This window comes from Plecotus auritus (assembly GCF_963455305.1).
Source record: "Plecotus auritus genome assembly, chromosome: 4".
Classification (NCBI taxonomy): domain Eukaryota; kingdom Metazoa; phylum Chordata; class Mammalia; order Chiroptera; family Vespertilionidae; genus Plecotus; species Plecotus auritus.
Window position 1 is genome coordinate 182,586,176 of NC_137775.1, and position 27,911 is coordinate 182,614,086.

Here is a 27,911-nt window from a genome sequence, read left to right on the forward strand (position 1 = left end):
TCTATTAATTTTTTGGTTTTTTTGTAAGAAAAATTTGGGAAGGATCTGGGGTGGTGGAGAAATGGCTTGAATCGATGTCTTAAGAGTAGTGGTTGAGCATCACCCTGTGAACCAGGAAGTCGCAGTTCAATTCCCGGTCAGGGCACATGCCATGGTTGCAGCTCGGTCTCCAGTTGTGGGGGGGGGGAGCGGGGCAGGGGGGGGTACATGCAGGAAGCAGCAATCAATGATTCTCTCTCATCATTGATGTTTCTCTCTTCCTTTTTCTTCCTCTCTGAAGGAAGGAAGAAATAATGGTTGAGATAACAATAGAAGATCCATTCCTCTCCTTGCAAAATGATTATTCCAATATTGTGTTCTGCTTGAATGGAAAGTAAGAGAGAAGTGTCTGGTAGAATCTCACACAAGTTACTGTGGGCATAATCTAACTTCTGAGGATAACCAACCCAAGTACTAGTAAAATTAAGAGGCAAGTCTAAAGCACAAGGAAGAACAAAGTGTTTTTTACACATTAAACATACACAAAATCTCATATAAAGGTCATTCTACCCAGGATGGGTCAAATGGTCTAAACTGTTCAAGGAAATCTACTTTTTTGCTTTTTTTTTTTTTAATCTCCATCTCTCAAAAAAAATAAAGATTATTATTTGGAAATGTGTGAATGTTGTTACAAGGAGTGATTGCCAAAACATTAGGTAATAAACAAGAAATGCATGCTGTGAAGATGAAACTTGCACATTATACCCAGAATTAGAAATGGAGCTCCATCACTGGCTCAGCAGCATCATTCAAGCTACAAAACACCTCAGGGATATTTAATGTTCTGTGCCCACCCCTTATAAATGTATATGACTCAATATCCCCAATGAGTAATATGGCTGGCGGCCATACCACCTTCAGCTAAGTTCTCATAAGCTGAACAGGGCTGGGCTAGGTCGTGTTCTTATGGGAGACCTCCAAAGAAACCCTGGAGGTGTCAGCGATGATTCACTGGGTAGTACCCTGCCTTGAGTCAATCCCAAATCACTTTCCCTTCCTGGTGTTAACAGGTTCTTTATATGTGCAGGTGCAGCTCTTTTTGAGAAGCAGTTTAAATTCTATTTGCTTTTTTAAAAAATTTAAAAATTTTTAAATAAAAGTTGGTTAGGGGAGGGGTGGACCAAAGAAAAGGAAAAAAAGAAGGGAGCAGCAGAAACCAGAGAGTAATGATCGGTTGCAGGCCAAATCCCATTTCAACAAACTCACACGATGCCCCAAAGTTTTGGACTGTACTGGTTGAGATAACAAATAGAAGATCCATTCCTCTCCTTGCAAAATGAGCTTGGTTATCACACGTTTTGCTTGAATTGGGTCATCAGTGACAAGATTTGTGGATCTGCTTTAATATGAAGAGTGAAACAAGGATTGATGCTCTTGGGATCCTATAGAAAGTTCTGACTTGCCCCCTGAATAACCCACTCTAAACAAATCCAGAAGATGGGCACAGCCCATCAAGACGCTGTCAGATGCATGGTCTCCCTGGGGGACCCACTCAGTCCCAGGGTAGGCCCTGCAGTGCTGGCCAGAGCCATCAAGGGTACTAGTCCTTAGTGTGTGTTCTTTAAACACCTAGCTGCTTGAAACTAACATCAAATTTTGATGTTGGCAATTAAAGTGCTATGGTGCCCCTTTCTAGAAGCTGCTGTTATGAGAGTGTTAAAATTCTTAAAGACACGGAATATTTTTTGGAGTAAAAAACACTTTTTGTTATGCAAAAGGAACTGTGGGCCTATTTCCTTTCTTCAGTGAGATATGCTTAGTCTGCTTCTATTTCTATTAAACCAAGGACATGAATAAATCTGCCTAAATATTTTCTTCGGGATTGGAGTTATTTCCTAAGTAAATCTCATTGGATGATTTAAAAAGAAAAAAGAAAAGAAAAAAAAAAGATGAAATAGTTAATAAAAAAAACCTCAGTGTCACATAGAAAAAATTGTTCTGTTTATTTGTAAACTGGTAAAATATTTCTAAGTTTGCAAATAAAATAAACATTTCCCCATACAATTGTTTTTGAAGTTATACCCAGCCTGTCTCCCTAAAATGACAAAGCCAGGAAACAAAAACAAATATCTCTTCAATGGACTTGAAATCAGTCCACATTTGTATTTTTATTTGAGGGATGCATTAGACTTTGAAAAGCCTACAAGTGGTGAATATTCAGCTCTTATTAATAGATTTTTCTAAACTTTTGCTTTGCCTTTAAAAAGAAAAACAGTTACAGAGTATAAGATAATTGAAGGTTTAAAAACTGCATGCCTGCCTTTTAGTCACACTGCTAATCATAAGTCTTCCTGCATAATTTCCCCAGCCTTGAATATTGCATAGTCACATACAGAAATCAAACTTTTCCATAAAGTTCTCTCTTATCAGGTTATATCATTTTTGTTTTGTTGTTCACATTTTAATCTTTATTAAACTCTACTTGTGTCAGAATTTATTGTAAGGATATGTAAAGAAAATTTATGAAGTTTCCCTTCCTAAGTCTAATGTATGATCTCACTTTATACTGATCTCAGTTTTTATTCAATTTCTTTGCTAACTGAATGCTAAAAGATATTTAAGAAAATTAATAAAAAGCATGTCACATTTTTCATTTGCAGGAAAAAAAATCAGTGTTCTGCATTCCAATACGAGGGGTCACGTCATACATTCCTTTCCATTGTCTGGGTTTTGAGAACATCTCTGGATGTCAAACTTTATATTTTTTTTAGTAATCCTTTCTATATCTACCCTTAACTATACAAAATTTTATTGTAATTATACAAATATAAACATATAATTTTAAAGAACAAACAATGGCTGTAGTCAGTTATACAACTATGTTTTCCCCTAAAGTGTGCCTACAAAAGAAAAAGTGCTTATTATAATCTCTAATATAGTAAGGAAAGAATGGGGGACAAAACTCAAAATAAAAAAAGTATACAAAGAGTTAGGTTTTCTTCTAAACAGAGTTTGGGTGAAAACAGGTTTTATTCTAGTAAAAGTATAATGGAATATTATAGGCAAGACATAATATGCTCTTTTTATGTTTTTATGATAGGATTTTGGTCACTATCAGAATCAAATTATGTTGTGATGCCTCAAGCATTGGGTTTTACCAGTGGAGGGGAGTGTGAAGTTTCTTTTCAAATTCACTTTTGAGGGGGGGTGGGGTTAGGGCCTTTTTTCTTACTGCTCCTCAGCTGCCCAGGCCTTGCCCATCCAGCCTTCCCTGCTCTGATGCCCATCTGGTACCCTCCCCAGTGTGCCACACAAGAAATGCACCATTACTGTACAACAAAGATTCTTGGGCAAGAAAGAACACGTCTGACTTGAGGAACTAGGAACACTTTCATGGAGTACAAAGCACTTGATCTGAGCCTGAAAGAAAGCATAGAACCATGAGTCCTGACAGATATTACAGGGAGAGGGAACAGGGTGAGCAAAGTTGTAAATGTAGGACAGATCGGGATATATTTGGAGAAAGCAAACATGGCAGTTTGGCTCTAGTCAAACCGTATAGGATACTAGTACATGTTGGCGAATAGTGATAGATGATTCTAAAAATATAGGATGCAACCAAATAACTGAAGAACATTTACTTAGATTAGCTATTGAGACTTTGTTTTTGGTCAAGAGAATCCTATCTAATAAAAGAGTAATATGCAGATTGACCATCACTCCAACACACAAGATGGCTGCCCCATGTGGTCAAAGATGGCTGTCCCCATGTGGACACAAGATGGCTGCCACAAGATGGCCAGCAAGGGAGGGCAGTTGTGGGCGATCAGGCCAGGAGGGGAGAGCAGTTGGGGGGGACCAGGCCTGCAAGGGAGGGCAGTTGCGGGTGACCAGGCCGGCAGAGGAAGGAAGTTGGGGGTGACGGAGCCTGCAGGGAAGGGCAGTTGGGGGGAGACCCAGGCCTGCAGGGGAGAGCAGTTGGGGGTTACCAGGCTGGCAGGGGAGGGCAGTTAGGGTTGACCAGGCTGGCAGTGGAGCAGTTAGGCATCAATCAGGCTGGTAGGGGAGTGGTTAGGGGGTGATCACGCTGGCAGGCAGAAGCGGTTAGGGACAATCAGGCAGGCAGGCAGGCAGGAGAGCAGTTGGGAGCCAGCAGTCCTTGATTGTGAGAGGGATGTCCAACTGCCCGTTTAGGCCCGATCCTAATAGGATCGGGCCTAAACGGGCAGTTGGACGTCCCTCGAGGGGTACCAAATTGGAGAGGGTGCAGGATGGGCTAAGGGACACCCCTCCCCCCATGCACGAATTTCGTGCACCGGGCCTCTAGTCAAATTATGAAAGCCCTATTATGGTAGTATCCTGAAAAGAAGAGAAATCAGTAAAAAAACTAATGAAGGCTATAGTTTGGTTAATAGTATTTCACCAATGTCAGTTCCTTAGTTTTGATATATGTGCCCAAATGAATTAAGATGTGAACATTAGGAGAAGCTCAGTGATGGGTGTACGGGATGGCTCTGCAGCACAGAATCCACACATCAGGGGTGTCTGGGGACGGTTTGGCTGTAACCACAAGCCCAGCTCCTAGAACAGACATAAAACATTTGTCATTGTGCTGTAAGCTCTGGAAGCCTGTTTCTGTAACCTCACCTGCTCCTAGGGTCTGCTTCTTCCTGTGCTGAGCATAAAGATCTACCTCTTCGCTGGAAGCTCAGGGCTGCTCTGGGGACCCGTGCATTAAGTACAAGGTAGAGTCCAGCTCCCTGGGGCATTTTTTCTTGCTTTATTTTTTCCTTTGAAATATTTTTTATTAAATTTATTGAGGTGACATTGGTTAATAAAATTACAGAGGTTTCAAGTAGTGTCCAATTCTATAATACATCATCTGTATATTGCATTGCGTGATCACCACCCAAAGTCAAATCTTTTTCTGGCATCATGTATTTGACTCCCTTTACCGCTTTCTACTGCCCCACCCCTTTCCCTCTGGTAACCACCATACTATTTCTGTGTCTATGAATTTTTGTTCATTTGTCTTGTTTGGATTTGTTGCTTTTAGTTTTAAATCCCACATATGAGTGAAATCATATGATTCTTGACTTTTTCCGTCTGATTTATTTCGCTTAGCATGATTTGCTCAAGATTCATCCATGTTGAAGCAAATAGCAGTATTTCATCTTTTCTTATGGCTGAATAGTATGCCATGGTACATATGGACCACAGCTTCTTTATCCAATCATCTCACTTTCTCTACCAGTTCTCCTGCTGTCCCCTTCCATCATCATGTCTTTCTGAATGTTCTCTGCTATGTGGGTAGAAAGTAAGACATTTTTAAGATCATTTGGCACATAATTTGAAAAGTGCTTAAGTTGACTGCCTTTTAATAGGTGATTTTAAGTGTATCTCTCCACTAACCATGTATCTGAATTTGAGATTCTAGGGTAGGGGTGGGCAAACTTTTTGACTCAAGGGTCACAATGGGTTCTTAAACTGGACCGGAGGGCCGGAACAAAAGCATGGATGGAGTGTTTGTGTGAACTAATATAAATTCAAAGTAAACATCATTACATAAAAGGGTACGGTCTTTTTTTTTTTTATTTCAATAGTTTTATTCATTTCAAACATTTTAACAAGAAGAACGTAAACACTAATTATTATAATTTGAAACTTCAAAAAATGGAAGAATCATAGCACAATAACATACCTTATATTGAAGATGGCAAAGGCAAAATAAAATTGCCTAACAAAGGAAAGGTACAAAAGCCTTTCAAATTAAACTTAAATATAATAAAATAATTTAAAACTAAAACAAATAGAAAAGAACAAAATGTGTAAACAGTAAATTAAACATTTTCTTTAGTGCAACTTCCAAATTATGCCCGGGACGTAGATGTAGATGGCAATGTAGACTGGGTTGAAAGGTTTTTGGTCTTTAAAACATCAACTTCAGTGGGAACAGTGTTGTTGGTCTCCTTTTTAGCTAATGCTCTGATACTGTGCTCTCCAGGGGCGTGTCTCCCTACATCACCACGATAACGTGTCTACGCATTCCCAGGGTGATGTCGGGGGACGTGTCTGCGGGCATTACAAGGAGCCTCTGGAAGATTGAGAGGTTGTTCCTTCTACTGAATGGGCAGATATAAATCCACCCACTCAGAAGGAGCTGCGGCCGTGTTTCCCGACGTTGCCATGTTAACACTGCTGCTGGTGAAGGAGCGGGGGGGTGGGGTGGGGTGGGGGGGGGAGGGCGGGGGGGAGAGCAAGAGAACCCTCTGCTCTTTCGGCTCCACGGGCCGGATAGAACAGCCGAACGGGCCGGATCCAGCCCACGGGCCATAGTTTGCCCATGGCTGTTCTAGGGGCTAATGTATTTCTGCCATTGGAAATATTTTCTGTCATCATTAATGCAGGCTAAGCAAAGCTGACAGTTTATCCAAAAACAATATAAGCTCATTTCATACTTGTATACAAATATCATGGCATGAGGAAATATGTAGATAATGTGAGGTCATTGTCCAAAGTTCGTTTTTAATTCCGCATGTATCCCATGAGCCATCTAAAAAGCCTGGGGGTACAGATCAATACAAGTCAAAACAATAGAAGTTTACTAATACATAAATAATGTGTGCATTTTTATACAGTGTGCATGTATTCTTTCCATCAGTCTATAGCAGCCTGCTGTGTTGATGAATTTCACAATTGCATTTTCTACAACCATCTATTATCCAAAAGTGTGTATGAGACCGCTTGAGTCATTTAGTGACATTTATTGTGAAATGATTGAGACACTTCCTATTTAGAAATGTTTCCTGCTCTCCACGATCTCTTCTTTAATAAAAACAAAAACTGAGGTTCTCTTACAATTTGCTTTAGCGTAAGCATAATTGGGATACTCTGGGCCAATCTTAGATGTTGCCAGCTTCAATTAGAAGAGAACAATCATAATTTTTCAGATTGTCAGGGGAGAAGCAAGAAACTTTTGGCCCTTTTCCCTGTCTCAAGTACTTCTCACATTCTGGTAGCACTTGGATTGCTCATGACCAATCAACATGTAAGGTTTCATATGGGACAGAGAACCCAAGAAAGAACTGAGTCTTTCAGTTCTTCTTTGTTTTGTGTAACAGCCGCCCCAGAGAAAAAGCAACAAGGTGTGGTGGATTAGAGTATGAATGTGTCAGTCAGCTGCCAGGGTTTGCCACATGACTCTCCTGGGTACCAGCTTGGCCAAGTTACTTAACCTCTCTGAACTTGTGTTTCCCCATCTGTAAAAGAAAGAAAAGGATTGCAGCCAGATTTGCTTTTAAAATTTAGTGAGATATTACAGATTAGCTCTTAGCACTTCGCTTGGCATGTAGTAAGAACTTATTAATTAGCTTTTATTTTATAGCAATTATTATTACACTTCCTATTCTTTGCTACCTCAAAAGTTCAACCATCTGCCTCATACCACTGAACTGCACACCTAAAAAAATTAAAATGGTAAGTTTCATGTTATGTATATTTTACCATAATAAACAAGCATAATGAGTGAAAATAAAAAATAAAATGAAAAGAGTTCCAACCACTCCACCCAGCCTAATATTAAAATCACATTCCAAAATAAACAACACTCATCCAGGAGACCAAACAAAAAAATATATATATATATTATGGAAAACACCCTGGACCGCAGGATGTCAAAGACCCAGGATCTAGTTAGTAACTGTGTTCTGGACCAAGTCATTATACCATCCTGACCTCAGCTTTCTCCTCGGGAAAAGCTCTAGGAGAATGAAATGAGGCGACAGATTGCTTTGTATCACATATAAATTGGCATTATTGTGGCCAGAGTCCCTGCTGCTTTTTATCCACTCCTAAGAACAGATGCAGGATGTTGTAGGAAAGTGTCCTGTTCATAATGCATTGATTTGGTTACACAAACATCAGGGCATTTAATGATGTACTAGGAAACAGGCTCTGACCACCTCTGATGGACAGACACTGGCTCGCTTGACTCCGCTCAGGGGAAATGCCCGGGCCCAGCTGCTGCTCAGTGGGCCATTTCCATTGCCCCTTGGCTGACATCTTGTTCAGGGCCCAGCCTTTCCCCGCGAGAGACCAAAGCCAAGAAGGAATTCAGGAAAGTCACTGAATGAGACTCTGTCCACAGTCCAGAGACACCAGCCTCCCCAAAGTGTGACAGAAAGAGCTCTGAACGGGCACAAGGCGGCCTGGGGTGATTTTAAGCACATGACAGTTTTTCGGTAATCAGCTTTCTCATCTGTAAAATCAGGAAAGTGGATTTTAAAATCTTCATGATCTAATACTCTATAGGGTTGTGTTAAGAAAGTACTTTAAAAATTTCAGGATATTTTTCTGCTTGTTGCCCCAAATTTAAAATAATCATTATAGCCCTTAGCTTCATGGATTACCTTGGCTCCCTGTATCCCATTACCTGCCCAACCCCTTACCTTCCCTCTGTTGCCGCTTCTAAGTTGATAGAGACCATCTTTAGGGGAGGGGCAAATTTATTTAGAACCAATGCCACTACTGTTTAGGGAAATTGGGATTTACCTAGAACAGTGGTTGGCAAACTCATTAGTCAACAGAGCCAAATATCAACAGTACAACAATTGAAATTTCTTTTGAGAGCCAAATTTTTTAAACTTAAACTTCTTCTAACGCCACTTCTTCAAAATAGACTCGCCCAGGCCGTGGTATTTTGTGGAAGCGCCACACTCAAGGGGCCAAAGAGCCACATGTGGCTCTCGAGCCACGGTTTGCTGACCACTGACCTAGAACAATATAAGGATTTTCATAAAAATATCTATAGTATAGCCTTCAAATTTTTAATTTTTTGAGATAGGTTTTTATTAATTTTTTTAAAGAAAGACATGAAGGGAGAGGGTTAGAGAAATAGAAACATTGATGAGAGAGGAACATCATTATCGATCAGCTGCCTCCTGCACAGCCCCACCAGGATCAAACCCACAACCCGGGCATGTGCCCTGACCGGGAATTGAACCAGCAACCTCTTGATTCCTGGGTCAATGCTCAACAGCTGAGCCACACTAGCCGGGCATAGTCTTCGGATTTTTAAATGTATTAATTGGTTTTTAAATTTGGGGTAGTACATTCCTCCATTTTTTTTTTTTTTTAAATCCAGGGCCTCCTAGGTCTCATATAATGGATAGCATCCCATATTCCAAAAGGACCTTCACATTTGAAAACCTGTCCCAGGATACCTGTTTTCCCTAGAAAACATCTGCTGAAAGACAGCTCTTCCAACCTCTTGAGCAGCCTACATTCTCAAGCCACCGTGAGACCACTTCAAAGTGGGAGATGTCCTACTTCTATTAAAATCATGTGTATTCATAAAGTTTATTGTTTAAAACTTGATTTAGGACTTTCACTTTAATCTTGCTCCCTTGCCTTAGAGACAAATGAAAGTCTCCAACCAATGCCCATGGAAAATTTCAATTTTATCCTTTCTGTTAAATCCCCCAAATGGTAATGAATAAAGCAGAAGTCTTTATCAACAGCAAATTTGTCTCTTGCTAATAAAGACTATATATTCACCGGAGTGTTAGAGCCATGTTTAAACTACCCCAGAACAGCAGTTGTAAAAGGAGAAGGCGACCAGGCAGAGGGTATCTAAAAGCTTTCGTCCCCAAGTAGAATTTTTTTAAGCACCTTATCCTTTGTTGTTTGCAAATAAAACCTTCAAATTTTCTGCATTACAATAATTTTTCTTAATACTTAACAGCCATGGGGAGAAGGGTGGAGTGTCTGCAGGAAGGTGGTAGGGAGGATGGTCTATTCTCTCATTTGGCCTACTCTCCCTTGCCTTTCAATCTTTTCCTAGGCACAGCACAGCTCCAGGGATGACTGAATAGGTTATTTTGAACAAGTTCCTATTTCTTGGTCCTCTGAAGTGGCTACGGTACTTACACTGCTCCCAGAACTCTCGCCTGCCTCCTTCCTGGTTTTCTCACATCTCATTAGCTAATCCTCTTCTGCCCACTTGTGACTTAAATGTCCTGCATGACTCAGTTCTGAGACTCCCCAGTCTGTTGCTTTAAAGACAGTGGATCAAAATTCTTTAACTCTGACCCCCTGCTGAGCTCAGGTGTTCCTACCCCTCTGCCTTTTTTATTTCTCCAATTTTATGTCACTCAGCATCTCAAAGTTAACTTGTCCAAGGCAAAACTCTTGATCCTCCCAAGCCATCTATCTGTGTTACCCACCTTCTTCATGGCAGTTAATAGCAACAGCGTTTACCCCCCTGATCTGGTAAAAAATACGGAGTCCTCTCTGATTCCTTATTTTCCTTGTTCCTGTGGCCAACTCAGGTAGTGCAGTTAGTTGGCTTTATGTCAATACACTCTGGCTCCGCCCTCTTCTCACCCATGGTTCCTGCTACCAGCCTAGTGCAAGCCTCTATCACCACTCACCCAGACTATTGCAAAATCTCTTAACTGTTCCCAAACCTGAATTCTTACTCTCTGACAATCCATTTCCCATACAACAGTTAATGCAATGTCTTTCAAATAAAAAATCAGATGATGTCAGTCCTTTCTTTAGATTTTCTAGTGCCTTCTCTTTGCCTTAAAACAAAGTAGAAACTCTTCGTTGTGGCCTGCAAGACCGCTACTCACTTCTCCCAGGTTAGCACTTTACCCTCCCTTTCTCCTTCCATCCGTGACTGTCTTTCCCTACAGGGAATACATTAAGTTCTTTCCTGCCTTGGGGCACACTTCTTCCTCCATGTCTACACTTACGCCACTATATCATTCTTCAGTCCTCAGGTAAAATGTCATCTCTGTGGAGAGGACTTCCCTGAACACCCAGAAGACTCTACCACATCCAACATTCCATCTCATCATTGTGTTCTAATGTCTTTGTAGCAGTTATCACTATCTATGGTTATTTATTTGCTTGTTTACTTGTTTATCATCTCTTTCTACCCATTACAATGCTGGCTTCCTGGGGTCTGAGACCTTGTTTGTTTTGCTTCCTGCTATTTCTCTGAAACCTAGAACCAAAGGTTCAGCAGCATCCTTATGCCAAACCATTTCCCTTCCATATTCTGTCCTGGTATCTCAATACCACCACCATGAGACCTTATAACTTTGCATGTCCTTGATTTCTCAGCTTTTTCAATGGAGCAAATGTGCCTTTATCAGTTAAAATATTTTGCCAGATGACTTAAAACAAAAGGGTATCAGGAAACGAAGAGAGAGATACTGAAACGGGAGATGAGAGAAAGCAAAAGGATCTTAATTTTGCTGAGGTTTAGCCAAGCCAAGAGGTATCACATAATACCAATAAGTCTTTGTTAAAATCACAGAAACTTGGACAAATTAAAACAGAGCTGCCCAGAATGAGTTATGGGGCCTTCTACACTCACATACATCTAACCTTGCAAAATTGTGCTACCCTATGCAACCAGACATTGTGGATGCTCTTTCAGTTTGGGATACAGTGCACATGTGCTCATACACAACATGGCATCTCATATTTGAGTCAAAGAAGACTCTGGTTTGCCTATGAGAAGCCAACAAGAAGGGCTTTTTTTTTTTTCCACCAATGGAAAAGACAATTTGCTAACAATTATAGATTGTTTCTGAAATTATCCAGGACTGTAAGGAGATTTGCTACCCCAAAACTCTTCCAAATAACGATCAATATCTCTTCATTCTCCAAATCTTGAAGTCTTCGTCTTCTGTCAACCCAAACCTATGCTGATGTGCAAATAGATTTTAAAAGCTTTAACAAGTGTCACAATAAAAGGGGCATGATAGTTCCTGGCTAGAAAGGTAGTAAGTGACCAAAGACATGCTTAAGCGGCCTCTTGATTTTGTCATATCCGTCAATATTTTTCATGTCCGCTGCCCTTGATCTCGACTTAGAACATTGCTATCTCCTATTGCAGCATTATTTTCCCAGACATTCAGCAACTACCAAGGTTTTTTTCTTTTGTCTGTTCCCTGGGCTTGTGCGTGGTGTCTAGAATAGCGGTTTCAGTGGTACTATGACAGTATTAATATGACAGAGTTGGTCTAATAGAAATGATACAAGGACTATCATTGTAATTCAGACACTTAATTCCCACTTAGTAGATGCAGCCTTGATGACTCACAAGTCATGATCCTCATTCCCCTTCATCAGTCACTCTTGTTTTTGGGTGTGTGGATGGACTGCCACTTTGTCCTCTCAAGTGTTTATGGCACATTGCAATGTTAAGAGTAAAAGACTTAGGAAAAACTTTTATAACATTTAAGTGATGGGTAAGGAACACTGGAGAAGGGGACCCTGTGTATAATTCTGTAGTGTTCTAAATTGTACAAGAACCAAGACCACTGGTTGATGTTTAACTAAAGTTCTAGAAGATAACCAAGTTATGCCAAAGACGCGGTGGGCTGGTCCCACGCAATTCACTCTTCAATTAGCACTAATATTCCTTTCCCCTCCCTGAAACCCTCTTCCTCTGATTGTCAAGAGGGCTTCAGGGAGGGGAAAGGAATATTAGGAGATTGTCACATTAGGAGACTGGGAATATTGCAAAATAAACATCTGGAAGCATTGATAGTAAACATAGGAGAGACATGCCACAGGTCAGGAAACCCTATCTTATCAGGGGTCCTGGAGGCCATAATTCCATAGACTGTTTAGACGGTGTCATGTTACTGTGAACACGTATGTTTTATTTCCATCTGTTGTAGACATCCTGTTTTGGAAAAGCCACTATATCCCATTTTTAAAGGTTTGATAATTTTAGGGCAGATAATTTTACTTTTTAACTTTAAAAATAATAGGTGAAAGAAAAATCTTAGAACCTGAACAGCAGAGAAATTACACATGGGTTTATATTTGTTTTCTTTTTCTGTTTTGTTGTAATATTTCTATGATCACAGGATGACCAAATAGAATCCAGTCTTTCTTGAATTGGGGTCTGTGAATCACTAGCATCAAGATCTCTAGGGAGCCCTTGCTGATGTGGCTCAGTTGATTGTGTGTCACCCTGTGCACGTAAAGGTTGCCAGTTCGATTCCTGGTCAGGGCACATGCCCAGGTTGCCAACTCTATCCCCAGTAGGGGGGTGCAGGAGGCAGCCGGTAGATTTTTCATCAATATTTCTCTCCCTCTCTCTTCCTCTCTAAAATCAATAAAAACATTTTTAAAAAGAAAAAATGCATATACTTAGGCCCCACTTTGACAGTTATAATCTTTGCGGTAGTACCTGGAAACCTGCATGTTAATCTGTTCTCTGGGGATTCTTAGGTACACAAGTCTGAAAAACAATGAGCTAGAAAAAGTCCTAGGCCTGCTGGTCATAGTGGTTAGCCTTCAAGGCACTGAGATTCATCTGTAAGTGCCTATTTTCTTGGCTTGTAAACGACCACAGCTTAAAGTTTAATACAAGGAGAACATGTTTTTGATTTTTTTTTTTCTTGAGGAGTTTTAACCTGGGGTTCCTGGTTAAAAGGAGGGTTCACAATTTTCATGAAGTTCTTGAGGAGGATTGTTGCTAAAGAAAGGTATGTTCTCACACAGCTTAAAATCATGCTTTGCAGTTGGGGTGGCTACTGAAAGAAAGGAATTGGCCACTCAGATGGGCCTGTTACTAGAAAGGGGACTTGGCCCTGAGTAGGTCTGCCTAGAGCAGCCGTGGGCAAACTACGGCCCGCGGGCCGGATCCGGCCCGTTTGGCTGTTCTATCCGGCCTTGGAGCCGAAAGAGCGGAGGGTTCTCTTGCTCACCCCTCCGCTCCTTTACTTTGAATTTATATTAGTTCACACAAACACTCCATCCATGCTTTTGTTCCGGCCCTCCGGTCCAGTTTAAGAACCCATTGTGGCCCTCGAGTCAAAAAGTTTGCCCACCCTTGGCCTAGAGCCTGTAGGACAAGCATGTCAAACTCACAGCCTGAGGGCCGCATGCCTCGTTTATTTGGCCCATGTTAGCCTTTGAGTTTGACATGCTTGCTGTAGGATATTTATTAAAATGGGACAGTGCAACAAGGGAGGGCCTAGGATAGACGAAGCAACAGGAGAGAGACTAGTCAGGGAAATGGGCCCAGGCCAGGCTGCTTCCACTCACTAAGAAGTCAGAGAAAAGGGGCCTTGGGAATAGGTTCAGGAGATTAGCTCAGGATGAGCCTGCTGCCTGTTGCTCCCTGATTGCAAGTCTCCTGGGGTCCCTTAGGGTTTAGGAGGTGCATGCTTGTGGGGGAAGAAGAGAGGGCAGGGAAGGCGCAGGCATGCTCCTGGGAGAGAGAGCATGTGCTAGGAGTTCATTTTGAGGTGTTTTAAATGCTGGGAATTTAGGGGTGATCTTAGGGGAGGATCTCAATAGAATATTCATCAGTTTTATGCTGATGTGCCAAAATGAGATTTATTCCCTAACTTCATCTGCCTTTGAGTGTGGTTGTCCAAAGGCATTGACTGGATTTCTGCTCTTTGTCTCCCTGAGTAGGGTGATTTAAACTATTTACCCTCTGATTGGGGAGAAGTGTAAACCATTTACTCTTAAGTGTCCTTGGTTACAGAGGATAGGATTTTGAGATTTGCTGTATGACTGTAAGCTGTTTGGCCATTCAATATCTGTTTCCCTCTTTCGCTTGTCCTGGCTCACTAGCCTGCCTCAAACCCAGATGGTGCTTGACTCTCATTTTTCTTTCAATTTCTGCTAATGTCAGAGAAATTCTAAAGCTTATGGAGAAGAGAAACTTAGGATCTTTTACTCTCAAACCTAAAGACCCCTTCGGCATCATACCTATTTTCCTCTCATGGGAAAGGAGAGGACAAGACTAAGTTATTTACAAATCATACAGCACTATACTTCTAGAAAGACAGAACAAATGCCTGTGGGTATGGAAGTGTCACTATGATCAGGGTTTTTTTTTAAATATGTTTTAATTTATATTTTTTAGAGAGAAAGTAAGGGAGAAGGAGAGAGAGAAACATCGGTGAAGAGAAACATCATATGATCAGATTTTAACATTTAGAGCTGCTTTTCAGCATAAAGCAGGATTAACTGCACTTTTCTATCTGGGATTCTGGTGTAAGTCCAGAGATCACAGCCATGTACAGCAGAATGTGGAAGTGGGTTTGGAAACCAAAATATTATGTCAGCAGTTTCTCTTTCATTTATTCTCTCTTATCAAAACCAACTTTTTAACTCAGGGGCTCTGTTAATAAAAACATAGATAATTTCATTTGGAAGGCCCAAGAGCTTCATGTTTGGGGTTTAAAAAAAAAAAAAAAAAAACTCACATCCCCTCCAGGCAGAAGTGTTGGAGGGCTCATTCTCCATGCAGAATAAATCAGTGCTGGTGAACTCTGCTCAGAGGAAGGGAGGTCAGCTTTAAACACACACAGAGCCCGACAGCTGGACTCTCAGTAAAAAGCAAAGAAACCACAAATATAATTCCTGAGTGTAAGCCTTCCTTTTTATTTCTAATGCCCTCAAAACCTCTTCAGATTCATTCCTACTTTTGTAGTTTATATTTAAATTTAAAAATGCTTAACAATGCAAACAGCCAGTAGAGTATATTTGCTGGTCTGTCATCCAAATTGGTAAGTACTCGTTTTCAGAAAGCCGTTTTTGTGCAATTGCAAAGTATTGGGGGGCAAGTATTCAGAAAAGAGACCCCTAATGGCTTGAATTTATAATATGCAAAGAGATAAGCAAAGCAAATATGAATTCTCAGCCAGCGGTGGTCAAGATCCAGCAGGCACACATTTTTCTCCCTGAGAAATGGAATGCCCACCAAGGAGGAAGGACCCAGAATCCAGCAGCCTGAGGGCACTGGGAGAGCCACAGAGGTGGGCTTGGCCGTGTTGGTTCATGGAATGATTCCTGATAAAATTTCAGGGTGTGACAGGGAGGCAGTGAAGGCCAGGTGAGTGGTGTGAGGCAGACAGCACCATCTTTTCCCCTGAGAGAGGTGACCTGCATTTCTTATTTTTTGTTGCTATGCCATGAAAAGGTTCCATTCTTCTCTGCTTCCACTCCAGCCCTTCTCCTTTGGAATATGTCTCTGATCGGAATCATGAAGCTCCTAAGGCCTGATTACTTGGGCCCAGGACACTGCTTGCTTCTGGGCACACAGATTAACCCAGGTCACCAGGAACAGCTGGGCTCTGGGAGGTATTAGTGCACTGCTACAGAAGAGTAAAGTGACATGGTCACATCCCTGACTTTGGCATTAGACAACTTTCAGTTCAAGCCTCAGCTCCACTGGGGCATTTAGGCAGGGTACCAAATTCCCTGAATCAGTTTTTTCTTCCATAAAATGGGGATAAGGAAAGCGTCCAATTCATAGTGTTTCTGAAAAGATTAAAAGAATTAATGTCTGTGGGGCACCTAACACAATGCACAGTACAGAATATGTGCTCAATCAATGTTGGCTAATGATGACAAATATTGGCATATATATATATACACACACATGTATGTTCACATATGTATATATGTAAGCATCTACATATAATGTGTGTATGTATGAATTATATATGTCAATAAAATAGATATGATAGCTACAAAATATAGGGGGGAAATCAATTTCCACAAATTCTAACATAGGAGATAGAGAAGGCCATGATCTTGATGTTTCACACAAGCAACGAATATAGCAGGCGAGGGTGTGGGGGATAGAATGGCTAGCGAATGGACATGATATTGAGATGGAAAGATTGATGAACATGATACTTCCAAGGAAAAGTCCAGCCCATTGCAGGTCCTCATTTCTTGAGGACCTACTGTGTTTATAGGTGCTTGCTAGGTACGAAGAATGTTGAGATGGATAAGCGCAGACTCTGCCCCCAAAGAAGCGAAGGACTCCCAGGGACGATTGGCACAAGAGGTGGCCAGGTACTTCCATAACTGGCTTATTGCTGGCATAGAATTCGGCCCAGGTGCCACAGGAGAAATGGACACTCCTGCCCCAGCCTGGTAGTCCAGCAAGGACTTCATGGAGAAGGTAATGCCTGAGCTGAGAAGTGTATTCATTCATTCACTCATTCATTTATTCATATTCACTGAGTGTCAACTGCCTTTCAGACTCTGTGATAGGGTCAAGTGATAGAATGACATACACATTTTAAAGATGGAGAAGTTAGAGGAAAAATCCCTGTAGCAGACAGAATCAATAATTATATTATAGGGCAGATCAAAAGGCTCTTATGACTTCTCAATGCCTACCTCTAAGGTTCCTTGATGTCTCCAGCATTCCTTTGTCTGAGTCACATCCAGTATTGCCACTTCAGAGCATTACAGATAGGTTTGGAAACAGGACAGGCCAGCAAGTTGCCTGAGGGTACTTGGTGCCAGGGCTGGGATGCTGGAGCTGCAATAGGTAACCAAGGGCTGACACTCCCTTGAATACACCCTGGGAGTGGTTGCTGGGAGCCGCGCTTAGCAGGCCCAACCATCTAAACCAGCTAACCCCGCACAGTTCAGGATGCATGCTGCACGGGTTCACCCAAACAGCCCCGAAGCCTCTGTCCACTGTGAAAACACAGGACACCCAAGTCGAAGGGAATGCTGAATGACAGCACGTAGGTGTGCAGTGGTCTGTGACCGGAAGGTTCGCTGGAAGCAATTTGCAGAGGAGGCCTTAGAAAACCACCTGGCTGGTTATTGCAAATTAAAAAAGGAAGAGATGCCACTTTTTTCTGAATAATTTTTAATACTAGGTTTATGGTTGGGTACATGTGATAGTCATTACAGCTTATTTAACTCTGAAATTATCTGGCCCCTCAAACTCCTCTGGGACTGTGGGAATCACGGGTTCAATTTTAAAAACAATGTCTGCAAGAAGATAATAAGCTTTTTCTTGAGGAGAATAAATTCAAACCCAAAAGAAAAAAAAAAATCGCTCTCTCCGAGAAGGATGGTAATCATTTCTTATATTTGCTGTGTGTGTCCATAATGTTGGAGCTCAGAAAGTCACCCAGGCGCACAAAGTTTACTTTGCTCGGCTGCTGCGCCCCTCAGTCCTGCAGTCTGAGTTGTGCCTTTCCTGGTGGGGTGTTTTGGAGATAGTCTAAGCTTGCCTTCTGAACTCTGAGCTCAGATCTCTGAGGTTTCGACTTCTTTGGAGCCGAACATTTCATCAGGAGCTGGGAGCTCGAGTGAGTTACACTGAACAGCTGCGCGGTACCCACCACCCTCTCCCCAAGGATGACACGTTCTGAAAGGAGGGTGTTGTAAGCATTCCTGAGCACGCCAGCTAATCTGAGGCCTAGCCTGTTGGCCGGGGGCTACTTCTAAGAAGGATCCCACTGGAATTACAGCATCTTACACTCCTCTCTGCAGAGCCCCCTTCCTCAGAAGAGCAGTTAGGAGGGGGCTGAAAGGGAGAGGCTAGGAGAGGGCCAAATGGGTGAAAAGGAAGCTCTTGAGTCAAGGGGAATTTCCTTTGGGGAACAGGATATTCTCTATCATTAGCTGCTCACAGGAAGGAAAATGGGAAAGCAGGGTTTCTTTTCAAGTGGGGAGAAGCCGGGCTGCCAGTGAGGATGCCTGGTTTGGAATGGCAGGACGGTACTTATGCTGGGACCGCCAAGTGCAAATGCAAATACTCAGACCCCTTTGAACTCTGAAACTGATTCTGACGCAGGCCAGCACTCCCCAAAAGGTTTATTGGAATGTCAGTGCTTCCCGGTCCCTTGTTGGTTTCACAGCAGCATCATCAGGTGCAGGGCCCTTGGAGTCAGGCTGGGTTCTGGGAACAGTCCCTGATCAGAGGCACGCTCCCCACCTTGGAACCTCTCAGCCCCTTCCTCCTGGCTGGCTGGAGCGAAGATGCGGGCAGGTCTCATGAGAGGTCTGCACCTGGCTTTGGTCAGAACTGTCATTCCTGTTACTTTCCAAGGAAGGCACAGGAAAGACACCTTTGCCCAGTCTTCACCTACCGCACAGAGTCCCTTTTACCCACTCCATAAGAGAAAAAGCGGGGGGCACTCTCTAGCCACTTAACTCAGCCCCTGGGACATGGTCTAACTAAAATCCTTGAGAAAGTATATGCCCATTGAGATTACAGGACCACGTCAGTTTGAAAAACTCTACTGTGTTCATTTTGATATGCCTCAAATAATAACATAAAGACATTTAGCCCGGGACAGTGTGGCTCAATTGGTTGAGCATCAACCCAGGAACTGAGAGGTGGCCATTTTGATTCCCAGTCAGGGCACACGCCCAGGCGCCTACTCCATCCCCGATGGGGGTGGGGGGGGGTGGGGGGCATGTACGATGTTTCTCTCATTGATGTTTCTCGCTCTCCTTTGCCCTTCCTCTCTCTAAAATCAATAAAAACATCTTTAAAAATAAAGTATTTAAATATGAAAACTAAGACAAGTCGTGGGGAGAGGAGGAGGGAAAGGGAAAGCCCTCAGCTTTACATTTATCACCATGGTCAATGGCTCTTACAAAAAGGAGAAATCTGTTTGTATAAAATCTCCTCAGCCTGCCTGCGAGTAGAAAGGCTCGTGGGAGTGAATGAAGATTTTGTTTTATTTATTTCCTGCATCAGAAGAAAAATCAATAGCTGCTTGGCGAGTCAGACGTAAGTGAGTTATACAGGCCACTGACATGGTGGACCCAACTTTATAACAACCACATTTGCCGCTGTCAGGCCATGGGCTTCAGTGGCGCCAGCTGTAATTACGGCTGATCACCTCTAATTCAGGGCTGCCTGCCTTGATAAAGGTGTCACTGGTGCAACTGTGGCATCAGCGTCAATTGGGGATGTCATGCTCCAGGCCGACTGCTGGAGCAAGCGCTTCCCCGCCCGGGCCCCAGGGTCAGGCAGACGGCTGGGCAGACCTTGCTGCTTAACTCTTCACCTTGAGTGTTGATAGTCCCTGAAGCTGTGATTTAAATTCCAAGGGACTCAGATGAACAGCCCTGTCCCCAGCAGCAGACATCTTTAATAAACTCCGAGGTTCCTCTGAAGGCCAGTGTTAGACGTGCGGGTTGTCTCTGCTCGGCAACATGCAAAGAAAGGAAACGTTTGTATCAAGGACTCAATTCTCTGGTCCGGAGAGCAGTGAGAGGCAATAGACGGTGACAGGAGGCTCAGATTATTGGAGAATAAATAAGTTGCAAACCCACGCCTTTCTTCTGCTTTTTTGGTATTTAAAAAAAATTCTAGTGAACTTCTCGTTTTTTAAAATTACTTTTTTTTTTCTTTTGGAAGGAGATACGAAGGGGGAGGGGAAGAGAAAAGGGAGACAAGATAGAGTTTAAAAGGGGGACTAAAAACCAGCCAGTGTCTGCACTGTGCCAGGGAAAGTCCTGAGCAGGAGAGGTGTAGGTAAGGGTAGAAATGACAATTGAAAGGACTTCACCGCCATTTGTGAAGGATAATGTCTGACTGTCCCCCCAAGGCCACCCCCAGGCTGTTTTTCTTCGCCCTGTAATTTAAAAAGAGACACACATACTGTTTGTTCTCCCTGCATCCTTTTAAACTCACAGCCAGCCATACAGCAGCCAGACCCCAAATCCTACCCCCCTGCAAGTGCAGGGATGGGTGGCTGATCTTCATTTGAGGGGGGAACATAGTTTCATTTCCTCTTCTGTGGGCAGCTCACCTGAGAGTGGAGGGCTAATCTCAGAAAGATAAACGTGGTGTTTGGCAGCTAGGGTCCTTTTCCTTCCGCACAGTGTGGGCCAGAGGAGAAGTGACTGATTCCCCAGTTCCCGCCGCTCCGCTCTGCTGCAGGCGGGGGGTTTGGCCCAGAAGAGGGTTTGCCCTTGTTGACAGGGGGGTTAGATGCAAGAAGTCTCTGGAGGCCTGGGGGTTGGCATTCAGCAACAGAAAATCCCATCCTGCTCCAGGGGAAAAAAACAGCCCTGGGCCACGGAAATCCTGTTACCGTCAGCCTGGGCTGGTCACCTGTCCTGGTTTTTCATTCCCACTCGGTCCTTCCAACCTGCTGCCTTTCACCCATCACTACGTGGGTCTCCATAGCTATTTCCCTTTCTCCAAACACAGGGGCATAGTTTTTAAAACCAGTGCTTTTTTTTCAAATTTCACCGGAACCTGTGGACCCCTGCCAGCAGAGCTGCGGGTCCCTGCCTGAGTGCGAGGCAGCTGCTGGGCCAACCCCAGGCGGCACTGTTTCCCCCTCTGTTTACACGTTTCTAAGGGCAATTGCACTGGGAAGGCTCTGTGAGTCTGGAACTCAGCCTGGGGCTGTTTTGGTTACATTGAAGTTTTTGCTTCAGTTCTGCCAGATTTAAATGGTGACTTCACCAGCACTGAGCTAAAAGGGAGAAGGAGGAGGAGGGCGAGCCCAGGAGAAAGAGAGCAAGCGAGCGAGGGAGCGAGTGAGTGGAGGGAGAGAGCCAAGCTCCGCTCTAGAGAAGGGCCAGTGCATTACATCATCGCTTGGCCTGGAATCAAGTGGGAAGGATATGACTCACTCAGGCTAGTTAAGCTTTGGCTCAAATTCTACACACACTCATTCCAGAGCTCTCATGTTCTGCACCTCAGGAGGGAATTCAGCCTCAGTGATGTCCATGAGGTTTGTTTTTAATTTAATTTTATTTTTTTCCGTTTTTATACATTTTTGGGGGACCCCGGCTGCCTTCTTGTCTTGAGCCTTCGTCCTCCTCCTCCTCTTGCTTCTCCCCTTTCTGCCGTCTTTGTTTCTCCTCTTCCTCCTTCTCCTCTTTCCCCAGCCCCTCCGCTCCTCTCCCGGTCCGCAGAGGCATTTCTTTTCACTTTGATAAGAGTTTTTGTTCCAGGACCGCGACCTGGAGGAGTTGATCCGGGGCGGGTGGGGAAAACAAGCAGAGCCAAGCAGCGCAACAGGAGCAGAAAGGCCACAAATTAAAAAAGCGAAGCGAGAAAGAGCAAACTCCGGCGAAGTTTCTTTGCTGCGGTGTCGCTCCTAATCGGAGGAGACAGGGAGAGAGTTAAAATGCAGGAACCAATCGCTTGAATGGTGATGTAATGCAAGAACCACAGGGTAGTTAAGTAATGTGAGAGCAAGGGGGTCAGGGTTGCAAAGCATTTACCTGCTCTCAAGGGGTTTTCAGTTTATTATCAATTGCAGTGACTGTAACTGGCTTCAGACTGCAATCTCTAATTATTCACAGACGCCCCTTTTTTATCTTTTATTATTAAAAGTAAAACTATATTATGATATTTTAGAAATGATATTATGATATTATCACAGCTGTGTATTATTTTCCACCAGGATTCTCCCTCTCTCCCTCTCTCTCTCTCTCTCTCTCTCTCTCTCTCTTTTTCTTATATGGCTCCAAACGGTTGTCTTTTCATAAAAGGTCAGAGTGAAGTGACAGTGGGAGTTGGGGGAGGCTTTCTGAGCGTAACTGGTGAATTGCAAATGCCTGGGAAACTATTTTTTTGTGTCGTGCTGACTATGAAGAGTTGGGCTGTTGCATTTATTATTCAGACTACACTGTAGGTTTTTTAAGTAACATACAATGATCCTCAACAGTAGCTGCAGTCTCTCACCTATCATTTCAGCGAACGTTAACAGCGATTGTGCAATTTGCTTGAGAATTTTAACTTTCTGTTGGTTCATGTGACAATCAACTCAACCCAGGGCTACCTTTAAAACTTTTATGTTCTCGAATTAATTTTAAAATGATCTGCCACTGTCATGGCAGGGATGATGAACGCTTCTTGGCTGATTTGTCTGGAAAGAACGAGTTAATATTGTAAGGGATTGGTACGAAATAGAGGGAGAGAGGGGCAAATGATGTTCTTGATGCTTTAAGGATCTAGTGTACCCAGAGAGACTTATGTTTTGAAACTTATTATCAAATTTCTGTATGTTCCATGAAATATAGTCAGTACTGGGCTGCACTGTCTGGGCTGAGTGCTTTCTGACACCATCCAGCATAGTTAGGTGGGAAGCAGCCCCTGAAAGCGAGACCTTGACTGTGGCCACTCCAGAACTTCTGGGGCTCAGTGAGTCTCGATCGTCATGCAGCACAATGCAGACTGAGGCATGGGGCACGTACCAAAGAGGGGTTTATGTTTTTATATTTAATGCATGTTTGGGATATAATTAATTATGACTTTTTATGAATCTTCTCCCCTGCTTTTTTTGGAAGAGATGGAAGGGGGAGGGTAGTCAGAGGTACTTTTTGGAAAAAAGAGCATGGTGTGATAGAGGTCAAGGGGCTTGAATGTCAATCTTGATGACCTTGAGCAAGTCACTGAAACCATCTGGGCTCTAATTTATTTATTTTAATTTTTAAGATTTATCTTTATTTTTGAAAGTATTATAGGTGTCCCCCTATTCCCTCCCCGCATTGGCCCCTTCTAGCCTACCCCCAACCCACCACCCCCCTTCACCACAATTTTGTCTGTGTTCCTGGGTTATGCATATATGCATATAAGTTCTTCAGGCTCTATTTTTAAATGGAGCAGACAAGGTGGGCTGTAAGCCCCGCCCTCACATGTGGGGCCGATCTGAAATGATCTCTGAAGTCTCTTTTAGCTCCAGAGTTCTGTGTCCCTGTTCTATGCAAGTATTGCTAAAAGGTATTCACCACAGCTTTCCAGAGAAAAGCGCATTTGAAATCAAGGTGAATTAGTGCCTTAAGGGACATGAATGGGCAGGGTGAAAAGGAACGGGTCTTTCCCCACTTTGAAGGTTGGTTTTGGGTTTTGCTTTTTGTCATGAAGATTTCTCCTGGGGTGCAATTCATAGTTTTCAAATACTACCTGCAAGGATCCTCAGTGAGAGATCATGACCCAAGTGAGTCTGTCCTAAGAGCTCCAGAATATTATCACAGCTGTGTATTATTTTCCAGGGTCCATTTTATTTACCTGCCCCATAAACTTTCCTAAAAGACCCCCCACCCACGTCCCTCGGATGCAGGACATAGTGCCCAACATGCAGGCGTTTATGTTCATTTGCTCATATGATGCAGAACCGCGATTGTAATGCATTTATTCCCCCAGAGCCGTGGTCGGCAAACTGCGGCTCGCGAGCCACATACGGCTCTTTGGCCCCTTGAGTGTGGCTCTTCCACAAAATACCATGGCCTAGGCGAGTCTATTTTGAAGAAGTGGCGTTAGAAGAAGTTTAAGTTTAAAAAATGTGGCTCTCAAAAGAAATTTCTATCGTTGTACTGTTGATATTTGGCTCTGTTGACTAATGAGTTTGCCGACTACTGCCCCAGAGGTTGCATGACTCCTTGATATGTTTCTGTAAGTTTTACATAAACTCAGATTTGTAAGGTGAGATTGAAGGTGACATTTAGAAACCTTCAAAGGGTATGAAAGGCAAAACTATATGGGCTTATTAGAAAGATAATTTTTCCAAACAATATCTCCATTCTTCTTCATACAAGTTCTAGGGTAGTAGCCTTATTGTAAAGCATGTATTTATGGACCCAGCTTAATTGTGCACAGGGAAGGACCACAACTATGCCTCCCTTAGGGGCTGAGGAGGGTCACCCAGAGCCGAAACAAAACAAGGGCTTATCAGTCACTGGGCCAAGACCATGAGTGCCACGTGTGTGCTTGGAGTCTTCATGAGTAAAGAGAGCTGGGTCTCTTTTTCTAGAGCCTTACAATGTACGTTGACTTGGCTCTGGCTTGCTCAGCGTAATCAGACCCGTCCTGCTTGTGACTGACGGAGAGGCAGGCAAGGCAGGAGCGCGAGCTCATCCTGATCCTAAGTCACACTTCTATTGCCTCACTGCATCCCCATGGCAACCTGGACGGGTGAGAATCTTCAGCTCCACTATTTGGTAATTGTTTTGTTTGGAGTTTCTGTTTCAGTCGTTGTTGTTTTTTAATTGAGGTAAGTGTAGACTTACAAGTAGTTATAAGAAATAATATAGAGAGATCCTCTGTACCCTTTACCCAGTTTCCCCCGATGGTAACAACTTACAATATCACAACCAGTATACTGCCACTGATAGAGCCCACAGCTCTCACTCACCTTCCCCAGGTTTACCTTACTTAACTTGTGTAAGTGTCACTTTTATCAATGTGAAAACTGAGGGTCAGGCCTGCCCTAGTTCACATGAGCTCTAACCCCTTAAGTCCAGTTCACAGTAGGTCTAGCTCACCATCAGTGGAGAATCTTGGTGACATTGTCCATGGTTTATGTTCCCTGGGATATGGCTTAGTGGCAGCTTTGTTTTCCATAGGGGTCCCTGAAGCCATACCTCACCTGTTGGCAGGTAAAGGGGGAGGCAAGGCTTTGATGGCATGACAGAAGGGGCACAAATCTACCCTCCATATGCCAGGCACTGAGCAGAGGAATGTCAGCTGGCCATGCCTACGCTTAACCATAAGCCAGTGCTGGACTCAGCATTCTTCATCTTGCCTTCCCGGGTTTTCCCTGGTGGACACATCTGTGGCAAGAAGAAGGGGATGGCACCAGGAAGGCAGACATCTACTGCTTAGAAGAATGAGGGGTCTCCTGAAAAGAGTATCATGGTTTTGAGGGCTCAAAAGGCCTGGGTTGAAATTACTCTCCCACTTACTAGTTGTGTGACTTTGGCAAGCCACCTAGCCTCTCTGTGCCATAGTTTCTACCTTTGTAACATGAGGATAGCCATACCTACCTCGTGGCGTTGTGAGGAGTGGATATACATTTTAAGGCCCCTGGCATACAGTGAGGTCACAGGCACGAAGTCTTAGCTGCTCCCATCATGCGGATGACAGCACAGGACCCTCCTGGCAGAAGTGTCGGCCACGCGGGACTGATTTCAGATGCTCACAGGGCATCTTGCTCCCAGCATCACTCAGGCGTCTGCCTTCTCCGGCCTCTCTTCTCTTAGGCCTTCTTTTTATTCAGAAAATCAAGCAAGTCTGTGATTACGTCAGGTACTAGAAACAGAAGTAAACGTACCGTTCTGATTAAAGTGAGGTGAGACCCCGTGCTGATAAGACCTGCCAAATTTCCAGAGACCTGAGTGGAGGCACAGATGCAAACAATGCAGGCCGGAAAAAAGACCCTCATGTCCCTATTCATGCTCATTGGTGGCTTTGTGAATGGGAAAATGAAGTGAAATGGAGATGAGTGAGTTCAGTTGTGAGAACCGGATTCCATTCCCAGCTCCACTGAGCGAAGTTTATTTGGAGTAGCAGGCATGTGTGATGCGGATCTTAGGCTGGGAAAGGCCACCTTTTAGGCTTGCTGCTTCATCTCACATCTCTCTTCTGGTGGTAACACTGGTGTTTTAGAGATTGGAGAGAAGGAATTTCCAAGGTGGCAAGTGGAAGTGTTATGATGGTGAAGTTGGTGGAATTAACTAACAGCAATGGGCCCAAGACTTTCATCAAGTGTCCCATTCTAGGATCACCCAGTGTAGGCTATCTCCGGCTGCATGGTAAAAATGTCTCAGCGTTTACCTTGTGTACATTGGCCAGGGAAGCCAGACGAAGAGGCAGAAAGTCACGTGGATTTAAGAATGAGCATTGTCCTGTGCCCGACAAAATGTAGGGTGGGCAAATCTGGAACTGAATTAAAAAAAAAAAAAAAAAAAAAGGAGAAGCAGTGGCTAAAACACAGGTTTTGCCTTTCTATTCTCCTATTACTTTAATGGTCCTCGGACCTGTGAAAGGCGCTCCTTTTGTACTCTAAGAGTATACGCAAGGATGCGAGGGAGCGGTCCTGACGCAGGGATGCGGGGAATTGCTGAGAGGAAGAAGGAAAATGGGTGGCTTCGATAAATGTGGGCCAGGCCAAGGAAAAGTCTGTGGTCCAAATTTAAGCGTGTGATTTTTCAGCAGCCTTTGCTAGTCTGTTGAAAATGCATGCCAAAAGGCTTGGCGCTTTTCGAGGTTTGTACTTCATGAGTTTGAGTTGAAACAACGACAGTTCCTGACTCTTTCCAGCCTTGAAAACTGAGATTGACTTGTCTGCGCACTCCAAAGTCCACTGCATAGTACACATACACTCTATAACCAGCCCATACATCTTTCCTTCCTGTACCTACCCTGGCAGGAGAGCTTATTTAATGATTGATGAAGCCCCGCTGCACCCAAGAAGAATTAATCAATAGTTCAAATCACTGTGGAGAACGCGACAGTAGTTATACAATAGCCAAGACTCATCGAGCTATCAGCAGTCTTCCTTCCCTCCACATGATACCAAGAATTAAATTCTACCTTATGATTTTTTTTTCCTTTGCTGTCTGGAGTGACTGAAATAGAACTGGATGTGTCCAAAAAGCAAAGCCTGGAAAAAACAATAATAAGGCTCCCAGTGAATGCCAAGGTATCTATTAGTGCATAGACTCAATCACTTATCTTAATGGGAGGTGGAAAAGGGAGCCAAGACGCTGTATTATATAAGCTGGAATGACTACCACAAGTTACTGTGTTGTAGGAGCCCATGAACTTTTTTTCTTTCAAATCAAGGATCTTGAAAGAATTTTAAAGAATTAAAGTCATGTTGAGCTGACACGTGTGCTGACATGGCAGAGAGGCCAGCTGGGCCTCTTGTAGCCTTGTGGGCCTGGTTACCCACTTGGCTCTGCCCCTCTGCCCACAGTGGGACCCGCATCAGTGTAAGGGAAGGTCTGCAAAGCAGCCTCCTTTACAAAGGTGGAGCCTACTGATTCCAAATCAGTATGGCCCTGTGGGATCGTGCCCTGTGAATCATTTTGGACAGATCTGTGTTCAGACTCCGGCTTTGCCACTTGCTAGCTGTGTGATTTCTCACAATCTGTTGCATGTTTCTAGGTCTCAGTTACTTCACCTATGAAATGGGATCCCTGAGATAAGGACTATAATGTACTTAGCATAATAAATGTTCAGTACATGTTAGTTATTTACTAATGGGACCAGGTGACTTTTGGGAAAAAATTTGGGCATCAGTAATATAGAGAGAAATACTGTCATTGGACACTTCCTTCCCAGAAAGGTAAACAGAGTCACAGAATGCTGGTGAGACTGTGAGCAGGAGGAGAGGTGAGGATTGGTTCACAATGCTGGGTCT

General features: G+C 43.4%; 1 protein-coding gene across 3 annotated transcripts in view; it reads left to right on the plus strand.

The window, feature by feature from the left end:
- Positions 1-27,911, plus strand: part of CREB5 (cAMP responsive element binding protein 5) — a 392,673-nt gene that overhangs the window by 243,850 nt on the left and 120,912 nt on the right. The window contains exon 1 of one of the 3 annotated variants that reach the window (XM_080664375.1): positions 21,385-21,491. The exons of the other annotated variants lie outside the window; for them this stretch is intronic. Within the exon in view, the coding sequence (XP_080520501.1) occupies positions 21,445-21,491 (47 nt within the window). The 5' untranslated portion in view covers positions 21,385-21,444. Of the gene's footprint in view, positions 1-21,384; positions 21,492-27,911 lie in introns of those variants that run through there. 3 annotated transcript variants of the gene reach the window in all.